The sequence below is a fragment of the Notechis scutatus genome, chromosome 11, assembly GCF_049901735.1.
Source record: "Notechis scutatus isolate UNSWTSFEM ecotype Mainland chromosome 11, rNotScu1.2, whole genome shotgun sequence".
Lineage (NCBI taxonomy): Eukaryota > Metazoa > Chordata > Lepidosauria > Squamata > Elapidae > Notechis > Notechis scutatus.
The window spans coordinates 17,421,729-17,440,495 of record NC_142019.1 but is presented as its reverse complement, the minus strand read 5'-3'; the positions used below and the strand labels follow the sequence as shown (position 1 = coordinate 17,440,495).

At 45.4% G+C, this 18,767-nt stretch overlaps 1 protein-coding gene across 2 annotated transcripts in view; it reads left to right on the top strand.

Annotated features, from left to right (window-relative positions):
- MEGF11 (multiple EGF like domains 11) overlaps nt 1–18,367 on the top strand; it is a 530,131-nt gene extending 511,764 nt beyond the window's left edge. The window contains exons 22-23 of one of the 2 annotated variants that reach the window (XM_087972942.1): nt 14,270–14,476; nt 17,978–18,367. In XM_087972942.1, the coding sequence (XP_087829068.1) occupies nt 14,270–14,476; nt 17,978–18,138 (368 nt within the window). In that variant the 3' untranslated portion in view covers nt 18,139–18,367. Of the gene's footprint in view, nt 1–14,063; nt 14,144–14,269; nt 14,477–17,977 lie in introns of those variants that run through there. The other variant, XM_087972943.1, reaches the window with a different exon arrangement.
- Nucleotides 18,368–18,767: the final 400 nt, after the last annotated feature.

Below are 18,767 nucleotides of genomic sequence, written 5' to 3'. Positions count from 1 at the left end.
ATCTTCAAACTTGGCAAGTTTAAGACTTGTGGACTTCAACTCCCAGAATTCCTCCTCCAGTCATGTTAGCTCAAGAATTCTGGGAATTGGAGTCCACAAGTCTTAAACTTGCCAAGTTTGAAGATCCTTGATCTATTCTATCTATTCTATTCTATTCTATTCTATTCTATTCTATTCTATTCTATTCTATCTCTCTCTTTCTCTCTCTTTCTCTCTATCTATTCTACCTCTCTTTATCTATCTATTCCAGGGGTCTTCAAACTTGACAGCTTTAAGACTTGTGGACTTCAACTCCCAGAAATCCTCCTGTTAGCTCAGGAATTCTGGGAGTTGAAGTCCACAAGTCTTAAAGCTGCCAAGTTTTGAAGACCCCTGCACTAAATGAATGTACGTCAAGGACTACCTGCCTAGATATATGTAAAACAATTGTACTACCTCCTGTGCCCTGCTAGGTGGCAGCATCTAATTACATTTAATTGGTCTGAAGAGCTAAGCTGGGTCAGACTGGTTCATACTTGGATGAGAGACCACCAGGAAAAGCCACCCCTGCAGTCTAGATTGAAATGTCATTTTCAAAAGTCCCAGAAGAAGAGAACAGCAAGCCACCTCTGACCTGGAGTCAAAAAAAAGGCTCTGTGAGGTTGTCAGAATTGGAGCAGGCACTTGTTTTTGTGATGTCCTGCTGCCTGATGCATGACTCAGTGGCCTTGGCTGTGGCAAGAAAGAAACCAAATTGAGACTCTTGGGGGTGGGGAGAAGAGCCAAAGGCATACTCGGAGTCTTCAAACCTCTCCAATTCCTTGCACAAAGGTGAAATCCCGCTTAAGTATGTTGTGCAACTCCTTCTCCTGCCATTCCATCTTTCCATTCACATTTGTTTATGTCCATACGAGGACGGTGGACAGTAGAACAGCTGGGAGGAGAGAACATTGTAGAGGTAGTCCTCGACTTACGTCCACAGTTGAGCTCAAAATTTCTGTCGCTACGCTATGAGACAGTTGTTAAGGGAGTTTTGCTCAAGGATTAGCCTGTCACTTTTTTGCAGGAAGTGGGTAGGTCTAGGCCAGGGGTGTCCAACCTTGGTAACTTTAAGACTTGTGGACTTCAACTCCCAGAATTCCTCAGCCAGCAAAGCTGGCTGAGGAATTCTGGGAGTTGAAGTCCACAAGTCTTAAAGTTGCCAAGGTTGGACACCCTGGTCTAGGCTAAAGAAGAGAAGGACTAGGGGTGACCTGATAGCACTGTTCTAATATCGGGCTGCCACAAAGAAGAGCGGGAGCGTCAAGCTATTCTTCAAAGCAGTGGTTGACAACCAGTGGGCTGGGGACCACTGGTGGTCCGTGAGAAAATTTTGGTGGGCCGCAGAGAAATGTCACCCTCAAAGGAATTAATCCGGGCAGCGCAGGAACACAAGGCTGCACTGCCCACACGGCTCGCGAGAACACAAGGCTTGTGTCGCTTGCATTAGTGAGGGTGAGGGGAGGGGGGAAAGGGCGGAGGGGGGGAACTTGCCCCACTTGCCCCACATGCGTCGCCTGGGCACCTGGCTGCTTCTTTCTTCTTCTGCTTTTGGCTGCATGCAAGGAAAGCAGCAAAAGTCTTTCTTTCTCTCCCCCAAACTCTGCCAGAAATGAGTCTTTGGGACCCTGCAAGACATCCCACTCCAAGAGGCTGCGCCGGCAAAGACTCATTTCTGGCGGAGTTTGGGGGAGAGAAAGAAAGACTTCTGCTGCTTTCCTTGCATGAAGTCTCAGTCTCAGTCTCAGTCTCAGTCTCAGTCTCTCTCTCTCTCTCTCTCTCTCCCTGTCTCTCTCTCTCTCTCTCTCTCTCTCTCTCTCTCTCTCTCTCTCTCTCTCTCTCATCTATCTATCTATCTACAGTATCTATCTATCTGAGAGCTTCTGCACCAAATTCCTTGTGGGTCCAATCACACTTGGCCAATAAAGAATTCTGTTCTATTCTGTTCTATTCCTCTCTCTCTCTCTCTCTCTCTCTCTCTCTCTCTCTCTCTCTCTCCTCTCTCTCTCTCTCCCCTCCCTCCCTCCTGGTATCCTGCAATCCCAAATAATGATCTATCAGTAGGAAAAAGGGATGGGGAATTTTCCTGCAGACTTTTTGGGGGGATTTTCCCAGGGTCTCTGGTCCGTGGGATTTAAAATTATGAGTTTGGTGGTCGCTGAGGTCCAAAAGGTTGACGACCCCTGCTCCAAAGCACCTGAGGGCAGGGCAGGAAGCAATGGGTGGAAACCAATCAAGGAGAGAACCAACCTGGAATTAAGGAGAAACTTCCTAACAGTAAAGACAATCAGTGGAACAACTTGCCACCAGAAGTTGTGGGCGCTCCATCACTGGAGGCTTTTAAGAAGAGGCTGGACAGCCATTTGTCTGGAATGGGACAGGATCTTCTGCTTGGGCTGGGGGTTGGACTAGAAGACCTCCAAGGTCCCTTCCAACTCTGTTATTCTGTATTCTATATTTTGGCTACTTGATGTGAGCCACCAATACCCAGCATGAGGAAGAAGTGGGATATTTTTACTGCAGGGTAAGGAGGCTCTGTGGTGGTTGCATTTGAGCTACAAAAGCTACAAAAAATAAGAAAGTACCCCACTGTTTTAGGGGTGCTTGTCCCTGGCAGGCCTCGCCTTTTCACACCTAAGATAGTTATTCCTTTCTTTAATTCCAAAGTTCGCACTGGCCAAAGGAAGCGCCAAAGTGCCTCTGAATTCAGGCAGCGACATGTTTATTTCATCAGCGAAGGTTTCTAAATTAAGCCTTTAATTATTGCAAGATAAACAAGGGTGTGCTTCATATTTCCTGGCTTTTTTTAAAAAAAAAAAATCCCTGCCTTTTCTTTTTTTCTTTTTGTAGCCGAACCAGTCGAGTCTGCAAGTAGCTTAATCACAAAATTGAGACGGCTTTATTCTTTCCCACAAAAGTGTTGGCTCTTTCGATCTGGGTTGTGATTGACAGCAAATGATCATTAACTTAGAGGGGGCCCAGGCATGCTTTGAATGGCTGACCTTGTTATCGGCAAAGGGATGGAGTTTGGCAAGGAAGGGGGAAAACTGTCGGAAGATGAACAGAGCCTTTCTGTAGCAAGTCCGCTCTGGAGAGATTGGCTCTTCTTGAGCTCTTCATTGGGGGTTTATTTTATTTTTTTCCCCCTCTCCGAGGGTCCCTGGAGGGATGGGGGAAATGTCACTCTCTCCCCCTGCTTCACTTTGCCAAAAGATTTCTGTGCCAAGAAAAAGCTATTTTCCGTAACTTCAGATTTAGAGTAATGTCCCTCTCGGGCACGGTTCATTTTGGAAGGGGTGGACATTGCCAACGTTGGTGCTTTTAGGGTGGATTCTTCGTGAGGACAAGGAAGGTACAGCAAGCCAACATTTCCAGAACTTCCAAGCATATCTTAATATCCTAATATATGGGGGGGAAAAAAAAGATCTTATATTATGGGTCTGGAAGCTAAATTTTATAATGAGCAGCTAAGACTAGACGCTATAGAGCACTTGCACAGCAGAACAAATGACACAAGGACAGCTTTTCCCCCAAGGCCACCACTCTGCCAAACAACTAATTCCCACGACAAGGTCAAATTAACTACTAAGACTGTATTATTATTATTATTACGGTATTCTTCTCATCCTTACTAGTACCTATCTCTTCCCACTTATGGCTATATCCATGTTGCTTGTATCTTTACAACTTGTATTGTTTTTATTGTTTCCTAGTATGGTTTGATTGCTTATTAGTATCCTATGACTATCACTAAGGGTTGTATCTTATGATTCTTGACGAATATATTTTATTTTTTATTTATGTACACTGAGAGTTTAGAGGAGTTTAGAGAAGACAAATTCCTTGTGTGTCCAATCACACGTGGCCAATAAAGAATTCTTTTCTATTCTATTCTATTCTATTCTATTCTATTCTATTCTATTCTATTCTATTCTATTCTATTCTATTCTATTCTATTCTATTCCATTCCTCTGTTCTATTCTATTCTATTCCATTCCATTCCTCTGTTCTATTCTATTCTATTCTATTCTATTCCATTCCTCTGTTCTATTCTATTTTATTCTATTCTATTCTATTTCATTCCTCTGTTCTATTCTATTCTATTCTATTCTATTCTATTATTCTATTCTATTCTATTCCATTCCATTCCATTCCATTCCATTCCATTCATCTGTTCTATTCTATTCTATTCTATTCTATTCTATTCCATTCCATTCCATTCCATTCCATTCCATTCCATTCCATTCCATTCTATTCTATTCTATTCTATTCTATTCCATTCCATTCCATTCCATTCCATTCCATTCCATTCCAAGGGAACTAGGTATCTTTAGCCTAATGAAGAGAAGGTTTAGCAATGACATGATAGCTGTCTTCCAGAACTAGAGGGACTGTCACAGAGAAAGAGGGGATCAACCTGTTCTCCAAAGCACCCGAGGACAGGAGAAGACGTAATGGATGGAAGCTTATCGAAGAGAGAACCATCCTAGAAACACGGATAAATTTCCTGACAGTGAGAACAATTAATTAGTGGAAAGGCCTTACCTCTGGAAGTTGTGGATCCCTGGAGGTTTTCAAGAAAAGATTGGACAACCATTTGACCAGGATGATAATAAGGTCTCCTGCCTTGATCAGGGGTGGACTAGAAGACCTCCACGGTCCCTTGCATCCCTACGGTTCTATGATACTATAGCTTCCCATAAGGACCAGATGCTTGCTTTTTTGGGGGGGGGACCCCTTCTCAACAAAATAAGATGAGATGATCGGGAAGCTGAAGTCTACATTTAATGTTTTCATTTGAGAAAGGAATAGCTTTGTGAGTTGGGGGACCTAGGTGCCTCCAGCATCCAGAAGACCCTTTACCTAGTCAACCTGGTTGAGTCAGCCTTGCCTGAGTGATCTGTGTCCTAATCATCTCATTATTGGATTCTGAAGTGCATTTCAACTTGAGCTACCTTAGGAGATCAGCCCATGTGTCCATCCCTGAAAACACAATGCTGATTCCTCTGTACCCAATTGTAGGTGTGAAAGTTAAGCACCTCAGTGCTGGCTGGGGAATTCTGGGGATTGAAGTCTACATGTCTTAAAATGGCCACGTTTGAGGAACGTTTGAAGTTTCCCATGGCCCGCCATCCTTAGTACGTGTCAATCGAGAGACTAAGGCTAGATAGACTGGGTGAAACCAGACTCAGTAGCAGTAACGGATCTTGGAGTCTTAGTGGACAACCAGCTAAATATGAGCCAGCAATGTGCAGCGGCAGCTAAAAAAGCCAATGCAATCCTAAATTGCATTAACAGAGGGATGCAATCAAGATCAAGGGAGGTACTAACACCACTCTGTAAAGCTTTAGTAAGACCACACCTAGAGTACTTCATCCAGTTTTGGTCCCCACACTATAGAAGAGATGTCGAGACTCTAGAAAAAGTGCAGAGAAGAGCAACCAGGATGATGAGGGGACTGGAGGCTAAAACATATGAAGAATGGTTACAGGAACTGGGCTTGGCTAGTCTAGGGAAGAGAAGGACCAGGGGAGACAGGATAGCGGTCTTCCAATATTTGAGGGGTTGCCCCAGAGAGGAGGAAGGGGTCAAGGTATTCTCCAAAGCACCTGAAGAAATAATGGATGGAAATAATGGATGGAAACTGATCAAGGAGAAATTCAAACTAGAAATAAGGAGGAATTTCCTGACAGAACAATCAACAGCTTGCCTTCAAAAGTTGTGAGAGCTTCATCACTAAAGGCTTTCAAGAAGAAACTGGACTGCCATTTGTCAGAAATGATGTAGGGTCTCCTGCTTGGGCAGGGCGGTGGACTAGATGACCTACAAGGTCCCTTCCAACTCTGTCAATCTGTTAGATGTGAAAGGAACTCCTGAGGATCTGATTTGGTTCAACTCACCATGGGTTTGGCAACCAAGACTCTTCCTCTTCAAATGTGTGTGTGCGCGCGTGTGTGCGTGCACACACACACACTTAGTGAACAGCACACCGTCTGGATCAATTCGTTTACATACTAATGCTTATTAAGTTCCTAATTTCATATCCCTTTTACCCAACTGTTGATAAAACAACTCCCAAATTCGAAAATATTCTGTGCCTTCTTTTTCTTTTATCTTCAGTATTAATCTGTCCATTTCTGCACAGTCCAATATTTGTTTCATTATATCTTCTTCCCGTAGGGGTTTCCTCGCTTTTCCAATATTGTGCAAATACAATTATTGCTCCTGTTAAAACATGCAATATCAAGTATACATTCCCTTTATCATATTTTTCTGAGAATCCCATTTATTAAGGCGAGTTCTGTTAGTCCCCTGCCCCAGGCCCCTTGCAATTAAATGATGGAAGTCGGGCCTGTTGACAATCACAATTGAGGAGACAATTCTTTTTTTTTTTTCTTGAGTCGATTTTATTACAATGGCTTTATTTAAGATTACCTGTGCTGTGTTCCTAGTTTAGACAATAAATCTTGGCACCTTCAGAAGGGAGAACAATAAAGGAATAACACAATAACAATAATGAGAACAATATCATTAATATGGTTTGATATGTTTATAATAACAATATGCAAGATATATAATTAAAAGATTTATAATTAATGTCAACAATAATTTAACCATTTTTATTGATATTAATTATACATCTTGTTAATTATGTATCTGATGCTAACTTATTCATTATATGTCATTAATATTATCGTAACATTTTTCCATTTATTTACCTAATCTTCCTGGGTGCCCCAAGAATCAATACTGACTTAATGGCACACAGTCAATCTCATTTACCTAGGAGTTGCTCCCGATATCTGGTTCTAGTCATATTCAACATTTAATAATTATTTTGTCATTATTAACCTCTAGAACTCTCCCTAACTTTTATCAGGTGCAGTAAAGACAATAAAGCAAAATATACTTGTCCCAAGGTTTTACAGGTAATTTTTGATGTACAGCTATTCATTTAGCAACTGCTCAAAGTTACAGCGGCCCTTAAGGAAGTGATTCGCAATCATTCCTCGCACTTACAACGGCCGCAACGGCCCCCAGGATTACAGGATCAAACAGCAATGGCAAACAGCGTGTATTTCGGATGGTTGCAGGCAGGTTCTCTGCCCAGTTGCTGGGTGGGCGTGGCCATGGTGGGTGTGGCTTAGTCGGCCTCCTGCACCATGGTATGGGGGGAGCATTTTTACCCTCCCTGGACTCCGGAGGCTTCTCTTGAGCCTCCGGGAGGGTGAAAATGGCCTCCCTGGGCTCCGGAGGCCCTTCGGAGGCTGGAAATGGAGCTATTTCCAGCCTTCTCGAGCTTCCAGGAGGCCCATTCTTTGCCTTCCCCCAGCCTCCATGCGCACCCGGACTTTACTTGCATCCAAAACAGGCCGCGTGGGGACTCCGGGGAGGGGAGGGGAGGGGTGGTAACCTGCTTTCCAGCTCCATTCTCCTGTGCAGGGCAACCAAAGAAGACCCAGTTGATCAGCTGGGACTCAATGGGAGGCAGAGAAGAGATGGGGTTGACGGGGCCAGTCAGAGGTGGGATTTCCCGCTTCTCCGAACTGCTCAAAATTTCTGCTACCGGTTCTCCAGAACTGGTCAGAACCGGTTGAATACCACCTCTGAGGAGAAGATACTTTGGTGTGAGTGAGCCTGTTGCTTTCCCCCTTTAAGACCCACACTCATCTGCCCCATCCTGAGCAGAATTATGCATCTGACTCCTTGCTATGTTGTCTTTCATCTTGGCAACATCAGAAAGGCCGGTTTCTTTTAAGAGGCCCTGCTAATTAGCCTTTAAATCTTTGCTTTTGATTTAAAGTTATTATAGCGAGCGGTGTATGCATCCTCTCTCATCATACACTAATACCCACATTTTATTTTATTTTCATCCTGCTTTCTGTTTTAATTGCCTGTCAGCTAGAAGAGGTCCCATTATTGGCTGGAGTCTCAGGGACTTGATTAGCTGATTGATTAGGTGTTGGTTTGTCAAAGGCATAGATATCAAAAGGTGGAAATTAGGAGGCTGCGTGGCTGAGTGCACAGAGCAGACTGAACTACAAAAGGTATCTGCTGGGTATGGTGGTTAAACAAAATCAAGATAATGGCTGCGACGATATGATCAAAGCTTTATATATTTCTGTGTGCATCACACACCAAATGGCCAGAGATTCAGCAACACTAACAAGGCCACCACCTTGCCTTTTTTGAAAATCACATCCAATGGATGCCTTGGCTAAAATGGATTTGCGTGAGGTCCTTAGCTCCCAGCCATCGTCTTAGCCAAGTTGTACGAAGCCATGATGTCAGAGTGTTTATAGGGTGACTACTCTTGCGAGACAACCCAGGAGCATAGGACATAGGACACAAAGGCTTTGTCTTTTAACAGTGATTTATTTGTTTATTTTATTTTTATTTATTTATTTTGATTTGTCAATCGCTTACAAGATAATAGGTATAAGTAAAAGCATAGTTATGAATACATGGATGCGTATAAGAAAAATAAAACAAACAATAGGACAGGGACGGTAGACACGTTGGTGCGCTTATGCACGCCCCCTACAGACCTCTTAGGAAAGGGGTGAGGTCAATAGTAGACAGTCTAAGGTTCAAGTTTTGGGGGTTTGGGGAAGAAACCAGGTAGAGTCAGGTAGAGTATTCCAGACATTGACCACTCTATTGCTGAAGTCGTACTTCCTGCAATCAAGTTTGGTGCGTTTCCCGTCCTGTCTCATGAGGTGGATTTGTGGCTATGCAGATGCAGATAGATAATTCCACAAAACATCCATAACGAAGTACATTTATTGGTACATCAGGTATCCTCATAACTCACATTTGTGACGAAGCTCTTCTATAATGACCAATCCTTTGTATATCAGCATTGCAGAGTAAAAAATGGTTCTTTTCCTAACCCATCATGTACCGATAGAAAGAAAAGCTGTTATCAGTCCATGAGTGTAGGCAAGAATGGAGGGAAACCTCCCTCAACCCCTCAAGGGTCAATTTAGTGACCAATCAGGATTACAGATGTAACCACGTGACATGAACTACATTTCCCAGGATACCTTTAACTACATTTCCCATGATGCAGAGAAGGGGCCAGGACCATCTGGGAGTGGGGTGCTGACTCCGGAGCCTCCGGAGTCTGGCAGCAGCAAGGCAGAGGAACAAGGGGAGCCTGTTCCCAGTGCATGTGTGTGCAGAGCTGCTAGAAGGCAAGAGCAGCTGAAACAAAAGCGGCGACTCAGGAGTAAGGCTTGGAGGTGATTGCCCCTCCCATAAGGTATAAAGGACAGGCCAAGATGATGAAACCTTTGCAGGAAGCAAAGTCATTCGATCGGTTCAGAGTCATTCTTGAAGCTCTTTGTACCTCAATTGGGTGTTGTTTTTTTTGTACTTCAGTTGGTTTCTTTTCTAGTCAATTTGATACTTCTGTTATTGGCAGTACTTCACAGAACTGAAAGGTGGATGCTTATCTCAGGGGACTGTTTAAGCTTAATTCCGGCTGGGAATGAAAACAATTCCCAGCGTTGCAGTAAAATAAGTCTTGTTTTTAAAATAAGTGTGCGGGTAATTATGGTTTAGGAAGCCTGGGTCAGGACATGTATTTTGCCCACAGAAAGACAAGAGTTTCTGAAATCGCTTCTGATAGAAATATTTCACATTCCAAGCAAGGGTGCCCTCAGGATATGGTTTTAAAAAAAAAAACAAGCCAAGATAGCAATCAAGGCTCTCCTTATTTTTTAAAAAAAGTGTGTTGTGTGATATCCCTGATTCCATACTTGACAGAGTGGAAGAAGTGCATCTAACTTGAGTGTAGACTTGAGTTCGGGGGTGGATGTTCATAATTAGTTGAAGGCAGCTTCTGAGGTTCCTACCAGGGGCAATTAATTCCTTCATCCAGCAATACCCTTTCAAGAATCGGGAACAGCTTGTAAGAGGCACCAGGGACTATAAATGAGATTCCTCAGTTCGCACAGGACCTGGATTGCTTATAATTATAGAGAAGACCCATGCTTTCATTTCCCCCAGGCTTCTGTTTGAACTATTACAAAAAGAACTGGGAGCATCTTTGAAAAATATTCAGCTCAGAGGACGTGCTCCAGTCCTTGCGTGACCCCTGACTACTCTTGCGGTTTCTTGCCAGTAGCTTCCTCCTCCTTCTCTCTATTCCTTCTCATCTCATTCTTTGGGTGAGCTTTCAACATCACCAAGAGAATTGTTGTTATGGCTGTTGGGTCAAGCTTAGTTTCCGGTGACAAAAAAAACAACAACCAACAACTCCATGTAGGGTTTTTTGTTTTGTTTTTTTCAACTTTTCCAGAAGGTTTCACCTTCCAGGTCTACAACAGGGGTGTCCAACCTTGGCAACTTTAAGACTTGTGGACTTCAACTCCCAGAATTCCTCAGCCAGCAAAGCTGGCTGAGGAACTCTGGGAGTTGAAGTCCACAAGTCTTAAAGTTGCCAAGGTTGGACACCCCTGGTCTACAACTTCTCAACGTATGCGTTTTTGATCCATTTCTGGGTTGTTTTTGCATCTTCTCCATTTCAGAAGTTTTTCAACTTCTCAGCCAGGGGCAAATGGACTGAAAAGGGCTGGTTCAGAGTCACCCAGATGGCTTCTGTCCCTAAAGGGGGACCAGGACATGGGTCTCCTTGTGTAGCAGATTTCAACTTGACTGAATAGACCGAGGGAGGCATCTTCCTTAAAACAGATTCTCTGGATTGTCACAGAGTCTTTGAGTGACCTACTGGTTTTAGAGAAACGAATGAATGGAGGTATGAACGTACGTAACGGAAAGCCATAAGCATTTGCTTAAATCAAAGTATGGAAGGAGTTTGTAGCAGTGGTGGGATTCAGATTTTTTTACTACCCGTTCTGTGGGCGTGGCTTGGTAGGCGGGCGTGGCTTGGGTGTGGCGTGGCTTGGCTTGGTGGGCATGGCAGGGGAAGGATATACTGTAAAATCTCCATTCCCTCTCCACCCCACTAACCTGCTTTCCAGCTCTGTTCTCCTGTGCAGGGCAACCAAAGGAAACCCAGCCGATCAGCCGGGACTCGATAGGAGGCAGGGAATAGATGGAGGCGGGGCCAATCAGAGGTGGTATTGGCTGGTTCTCTGAACTACTAAAAATTTCCGCTACAGGTTCTCAAGAACTGGTCAGAACCTGCTAAATACCTACCTCTGGTTTGTAGGTATTCAGATGAGGCTTCATGTAAATACTACCGGTTATATCCAGCATTTATGGGGAAAGAAACATGTAATGGTCATCAGGTCAAACCACAGGAATCCTGTGTAGGTATAGAATATAGAACATGGAATAACAGAGTTGGATGTGGTCTTAGACATCTTGAGTAGACCAGCCCCCTGTTTGAGCAAAATACCCTATACCATCTCAGACAAGTGGCTGTCCAGTCTCTTCTTAAAAGCTTCCAGTGATGGAATATCCACAACTTCTGAAGTCAATCCATGCCACTGGTTGATTGTTCTCCCTGTCAGGAAACTCCTCCTTATTTCCAGGTTGAATCTCTCCTTGATCAGTTTCCATCCATTGTTCCCTGTCTGGCCTTCGGGTGCCTTGGAAAATAGCTTGACCCCTTTCTCCTCTCTGTGGCAGCCCCTCAAGTATTGGAATATTTGTTATCCTGTCTCCCCTGGTCCTTCTCTTCCCTAGACTAGCCATGCCCAGTTCCTGCAACTGTCCATCATATGTTTTATCTCCTTGATTACTGTCTCTGTGTGTGTGACTTTGGCTAGAGAAAGAGGGGGGGGAAATAGAGAGATGATGATTGATTGATTGATTGATAGATCATAGATTGATAGATATATTTAGATAGATGATAGATAGATAGATAGATAGATAGATAGATAGATAGATAGATAGATAGATAGATAGATAGATACATGATAGATAGATACATGATAGATAGATAAAGATAGATATAGATAGATAGATATAGATAGATAGATAGATAGATAGATAGATAGATAGATAGATAGATAGATAGATAGATAGATAGATAGATAATGATAGATAGATAAAGAGATATAGATATAGATAGATGATAGATAGATAGATAGATAGATAGATAGATAGATAGATAGATAGATAGATAGATACATGATAGATAGATAAAGATAGATACATAGATAGATAGATGATAGATAGATAGATAGATAGATAGATAGATAGATAGATAGATAATGATAGATAGATAAAGAGATATAGATAGATATAGATAGATGATAGATAGATAGATAGATAGATAGATAGATAGATAGATAGATAGATAGATAGATAGATAGATAATGATAGATAGATAAAGATAGATAGATAGATACATGATAGATAGATGATAGATAGATAGATAGATAGATAGATAGATAGATAGATAGATAGATAGATAGATAGATAGATAGATACATGATAGATAGATAATGATAGATAAATAGATAGATAGATAATGAGAGAGAGAGAGATAATAGATAGAAAGTTAGGTAAATGATGATGGGTAGAGATAGGTAGATAGATGGATTTATATATCATATCATGTCATATCATATCATATCATATATTACCATTGTATCATAAATATATTTATACAATCATGAAGAATAAAGAAGGTTCATTTCTGCAAATCCCCAGCACAGACCTTCAATTTAGAAAGGGTTGGAGGGGGGCAGAGAAATTAGAAAATGCTCAACTCCTACCCCGCACCCCTGCATTTCCTGTTTGACCCAAATGATGAATCTGAAATGCTTTTGAAGGATGATAAAGACCTGTTTGTACAGCGTTCCCTCCATCGTTCAAACCGCCTTGCAGAAAAAAAGGTTATTCTGAAAGCAAATTAAAGCTTCCAGGTAACATGCCAAGAAGAGTGCCAATTCTCCCCTTCCAGATCTTCTCCTGGTGGGATGGTTAGGAGGTATTTGTGTTTAGCATTCTCTCCCTTGGGCAGCACTGGAATCAGGGTGTCGAGGTGAATCCAAGCTCAACGAACTTGGATTCATTTCATCCGCATCTACACTGAATTAATTCGGATAGATTTGACACGATTATGATCCAGCCACAAATGTAATAATTTCCCCCTTGTGCCACGCAAATAGTCTTGGGCTTATAACCAAAATCAAGCCCAAAATTTCTGTTGCTAAGCAAAACAGTTGTTAAGGGAATTTTGCTCCATTTACGACCTTTCTTTCCAGAGTTGTTAAGTGAATCACTGCAGTTGTTATGTTACGAACACGGTCGTTAAGTGAATCTGGCTTCCCCATTGACTTTGCTTGTCAAAAGGTCGCAAAAGGTGTCTCGCGCACATCCTCCCGCGGGGATCCCTAAGCAAGGAATTATCCTTCTGCCCATGTTTTCGTGCAATAAAGGGACTGAAGGGAGTGGCTGCTATCAGGAGAACAGCTGATCCTGACAGCCCCACGAGAGATAAATGGGTCCCCAAAAGCGCTGAATCTGAAGTCCAGGTTGAGCACCCCCAGGATGGGTGGGGGGGTGTGCTCTGTGGCTGATGCATCTCAACCAGGTGTTCCACTACCTGGCCGTGATCTCCCAAGAGATCCAAGGGAGACGGCCGTGCATCACTGATGGGATTCAAAAAAATTTACTACCGGTTGTGTGGGGTGGCTTGGTGGGCATGGCAGGGGAAGGATACTGCAAAATCCCCATTTCCTCCCCACCCCGCTAACCTGCTTTCCAGCTCCGTTCTCCTGTGCAGGGCAACCAGAGGAGACCCAGCCAATCAGCTGGGACTCAGGGGGAGGCAGCGAATAGATGGGGTTGGCGGGCCCAGTCAGAGGTGGGATTTGCCGGTTCTCCAAATGAGTCAAAATTTCCGCTACCGGTTCTCCAGAACTGGTCAGAACTGGCTGAATACCACCTGTGCCGTGCATGCTCCTTGGCGCCTCGGGTGGCACCTCCCTCCTCCACGGGTGGCTGGGTGGGCTGGAGCACCATGGGCGCATAAATGTAAACGTAACTGTCACATCGAGACCCTTGTAACCGTGAGAGCTGTGGTACTGAAAGGGTTGTTTTTCTTCCCACCAAATGTTCAGGACATGACTTGCACATGAGTTTGGATGAGCAGATGGTTTGGCGAGACATTGGTGGTTCGGACATTCCCGAGGCGTAACTGGTGGGTTCCTGTGCTGTGTGCGTTGAGGGCTAGGTCTCCAACCTCTCCCTACCCCCTCACCCCCGTACCTCGAGGCCCGGTGGTTCCCACCCGCTAAGAGACCGAGCCGGCCTCTTGTCTTTGCAGACTACGTGAAGGAATCTGCCCATAGCTCCAGCTCCGCTTCCCTCAACAGCAGCGAAAACCCCTACGCCACCATCCGAGACCCTCCCATCCTGACCCGCAAACCGCCCGAGAACAGCTATGTGGAAATGAAGTCTCCTGCCCACCGGGACGCGTCGTATTTGGACATGCCAACCTCCTCGCCGGCTCACAAAAACATCTACGACGTTGGTAAGTCCCCTCCCCCCGGAGAAGAGCAGCTTGGAGAAGTTAGGGCAGGCAGTCCTCGACATATGGCCACAATCGAGCCCATGGTGGGGGAAAAAATCGGTTAGTGAGTTTTGCCCCGTTTTATGACTTTTCTTCCCACGAGGGCTGAGCAAATCGCGACAGTGGTTAAATTAATAACCTCGTTAAGCGATTCTGGATTCCCCGTGGATTCGCTTGTCAGAAGGTCGCAAAAGGGGACCAAGCTAAGATTCTGTGCAGTTTGGAGAACCCCCAAATCCCACTCCTGGCTGGCCCCACCCCTCCCATCCCTCCCACCCCCACCCCAGGAATCCCAACGGGGCCCGTTTTGGATGCAGGTAAGTGCAAGGTGTGCACAGAGGCTTGGCGAGGGTGAAAAACGGGCCACCCAGAAGTTCAGGAAGGCCAGAAATGGGCCCTTTTCTGGCTTCCCCCTCCCGGAGGCTCGAGGAAAGCCTCCGGAGCCAGGGAAGGTCAGAAACACTCTCCCCACCTGCCGTGGTGCAGGAGGCCAACTAGGCCATGCGCAACCAGGCAGAGAACCCCTTGCTAAATTTTTTGAAGTGCACCCCTGGATCACATGACCCCGGGATAATGAGACTCCATTCATGGCCCCCAACTCCACTGACATAACCAGGATATTTCAGGAAAGCCACAAGGTGGGAGCTGATTGTAACCCCACCCTTTGAGGAATGATGTTCCATAGAGAAGGGGCCACCACTGAGAAGGTCCTTTTCCATGGTCCCAACAGATGTAATATGCCTAATTAATGGGACCCACAACATATCACGCCTTCCCACCTTGATCTAGTAATCATGAAATCCAGATGGGCAACTTGTAGATGCCACTCAGAGGTGTCCGAAGGGAGGAGAAATGATAACAGGGGAGTCTGTAGAGAGTGGTAAGATAAAAGTAAAGGTTCCCCTCACACCTGTGTGCTAGTCGTTTCCGGCTCTAGGGGGCGGTGCTCATCTCCGTTACAAAGCCGAAGAGCCAGCGCTGTCCGAAGACGTCTCCATGGCCATGTGGCCGGCATGACTAAACGCCGAAGGTGCATGGAACGCTGTTCCCTCCCCACCAAAGGGGTCCCTGTTTTTCTACTTGCATTTTTTACATGCTTTCAAACTGCCAGGTTGGCAGAAGCTGGGACAAGGAACGGGAGCTCACTCCGTTAGGCGGCGGTAGGGATTCGAACCGCCAACCTGCCGACCTTTCTGATCGACAAGCGTTTTAGCCACTGAGCCACCGCAGCCCTTTTGTAGAGAGTAGGGGAGGTGTCAAAAAGTCAAGATGGCTGCCACAATAAATTAATCAAAGCCCCTTATTTCAAAAAAATATGAACTGCAATACATGTAAAAACATTGGTGAGCTTCCATCTGGGAGCTGGGACAAGGAACGGGAGCTCACTCCGTTAGGCGGCGGTAGGGATTCGAACCGCCAACCTGCCGACCTTTCTGATCGACAAGCGTCTTAGCCACTGAGCCACCACAGCCCTTTTGTAGAGAGTAGGGGAGGTGTCAAAAAGTCAAGATGGCTGCCGCAATAAATTAATCAAAGCCCCTTATTTCAAAAAATATGAATTGCAATACATGTAAAAACATTGGTGAGCTTCCATCTCATATTTTGTGGCCTCCATCTTAACTTTTCACTCCTTTTCTTGTAAACTGTCCTACTGTCACCTCCTGTCTGCCCACCGGTCATAAAGGAAGGAATGATGCAAAATGGAGTCCTTCCACTCAAACATCTCCATGTCTCCTGCTGGCTTGGAGGGAAGATCTGAAATTGGAACCTCGAGTGGTCCATCTTCTCTTTGGAAGTCGAACCATTCTTAAACTCCTGCCTCCTCCTTCAATTTGTTCATAATGATTATTGATACGGACAGGCCTCAACTTACAACAGTATGTTTAGTGCCCATTTGAAGTCACAAGGGCATTGAAAAAAGTGACTTACGGCCAGTGGTGGGATTCCAGAAAAATTTACTACCGGTTCTGTGGACGTGGCTTGGTGGGCGTGGCAGAGGAAGGTTACTTCAAAATCCCCCTTCTCTCCCCACCCCACTAACCTGCTTTCCAGCTCCATTCTCCTGGGCAGGGCAACAAAAGAAGACCCAGCTGATCAGCTGGGACTCAATGGGAGGCAGAGAAGAGATGGGGTTGGCGGGACCAGTCAGAGGTGAAATTTGCCAGTTCTCCAAACGACTCAAAATTCCCACTACCAGTTCTCCAGAACTGGTCAAAACCAGCTGAATACCACCTCTGCTTACGGCCATTTTTCACCCTCACCACCATGGCAGCATCCCTATGGTTACGTGATTAAAATTCAGACGCTTGGCAACTGGCATGTATCTATGACGGTTGCAGCGTCCTGGGGTTACGGGGTCTCCTTGTGTGAACTTCTCACCAAGCAAGATCAGTGGGGAAGCCGGATTCACTTAACAACCTTGTTACTAAAAGGACAACTGCAGTGATTCACTTAACAACGGTGGCAAGAAAGAACACGGGGCAAAAGTCATGTGACAACTCTCTCGCTGAGCCACAAAAATGGGGTCCGTAAGTCGAGGACTACCTACACAGAAGAACCAAAAGGATAGGGATTCTTGAAATGTTTCTGGATTGTCTGTCTGTTGTGTCATCTGAGGAGTGAGTCTCTGAGGCAGGGGTGTCAAACTCAAGGCCTGAGGGCCGGATCCAACGGAACTGCCCTGGAAACAGTGAAGGACCGGCCCCCACTGTGCTTCTCCATTTTTGCTGGCAGAGGGTTGCGGGAGGCTGTTGCAGCCGAAAACGGAGCTCGGGGCCCCGTTTTCACTGGGCAGAACACCCAGGCCACCCCTGGCACCCAGGGCTGGGCTGCTGGGGGGTTCGCAGGGGTTCGAGAGAGCCGCTAGCTAAGATTCTGTGCAGTTTGGAGAACCACCAAATTCCCACTCCTGGCTGGCCTCGCCCACCTCTCCCCTCCCCTCCCAGGAGTCCTCAAGTGGCCCATTTTGGATGCAGGTAAGTGAAGGATGCGCACGGAGGCTCGGGGAGGGTGAAACATGGGCCACCCGGAAGTTCGGGAAGGCTGGAAATGGGCCTGTTTCTGGCTTCCAGAGAGCCTCCGGAGCCCGGGGAGACCATATTTGCCCTCCCGGAGGCTCGAAGAAAGCCTCCTGAGTCCGGGGAGGGCAAAAAGTCCCCACCCCACCCCGGCCGTGATGCAGGAGGCTGACTCCTGGAACGCCCACCCAGGAACCGGGGCAGAGAACAACCCCTGGCTAAAATTCTTGAAGCCCACCCCTGCTGGCGCCCCCGGCACGAGTGATGTTGAGCTGGCCACACTCACCCCGGCCCTCCGAGGTCAAACACAACCCTGATGCGGCCCTCAAATGAAATGGAGTTTGACACCACCACCACCCCCGCTCTGAGTCGTGTGGATACTCTTCCTAAAATGCTTGATGGGCCCCCCCAAAAAAACCCTGTCTCTTTGTCGTTCTTTCCACAGAGCCCACGGTCAGCGTGGTCCAAGAGATGCGTCTCCGCAATGCTGGTTACATCCAAAACCCATACGATCTTCCCAGAAACAGCCACATCCCCAGCCACTATGACATTGTCCCGCTAAGGCACAGCCCAACTCATGGGACACTCTGGGATAAGCCCTCTTAAAGGGCCAGGCCACCCGGACATCCCCCAACCAACCACCCCAAACCACGTGCCATGTGAACATTGTTCTCGGACACAACAAAGATGACAATCTTTCTTTTTTTTTTTTTCCGTTTTATCCTGCTGTATATTGGAGGAGAGGAAGACCACCCAAAGACAATGGTTGGGGCCCACTTGCTTCTGCATGAAAAACTCTTTATTATTTGACAAAAATAATTTTATACATGTTGCAGGAAAAGAAAAGAAAAGAAAAAAACCAAGAAAGCTCCTTTACGTTCCAACAGCAGAAAGAAGACGTCGGAAAGCCATTTATCTCCAAGGTCAACCCTGGACCACGTGTGATTTGTTTTTGCTTTAAAAAAAATGGAGGGGGAGGGAGAACACACCCCTTGCTGAAAGTTCTTATAGCTGTATCTGTACTGTATTATCATCTGCTTAAAGAATTCTTTTGTAAAAAAAATAAATAAGAGAGAGAGAGAGAGAAAGACATGAAATAACCTTCAGATAGATTTTGGGATCAGTTATAAAACCTCATGTGCAGGTCCAGATTCCAGAAAGTACTTCTTCAAGGAACTCAGAGACAAGGTGCTTTAGAAAATCACTGCTTGCCATAATGTGATACTCTTTCCTTC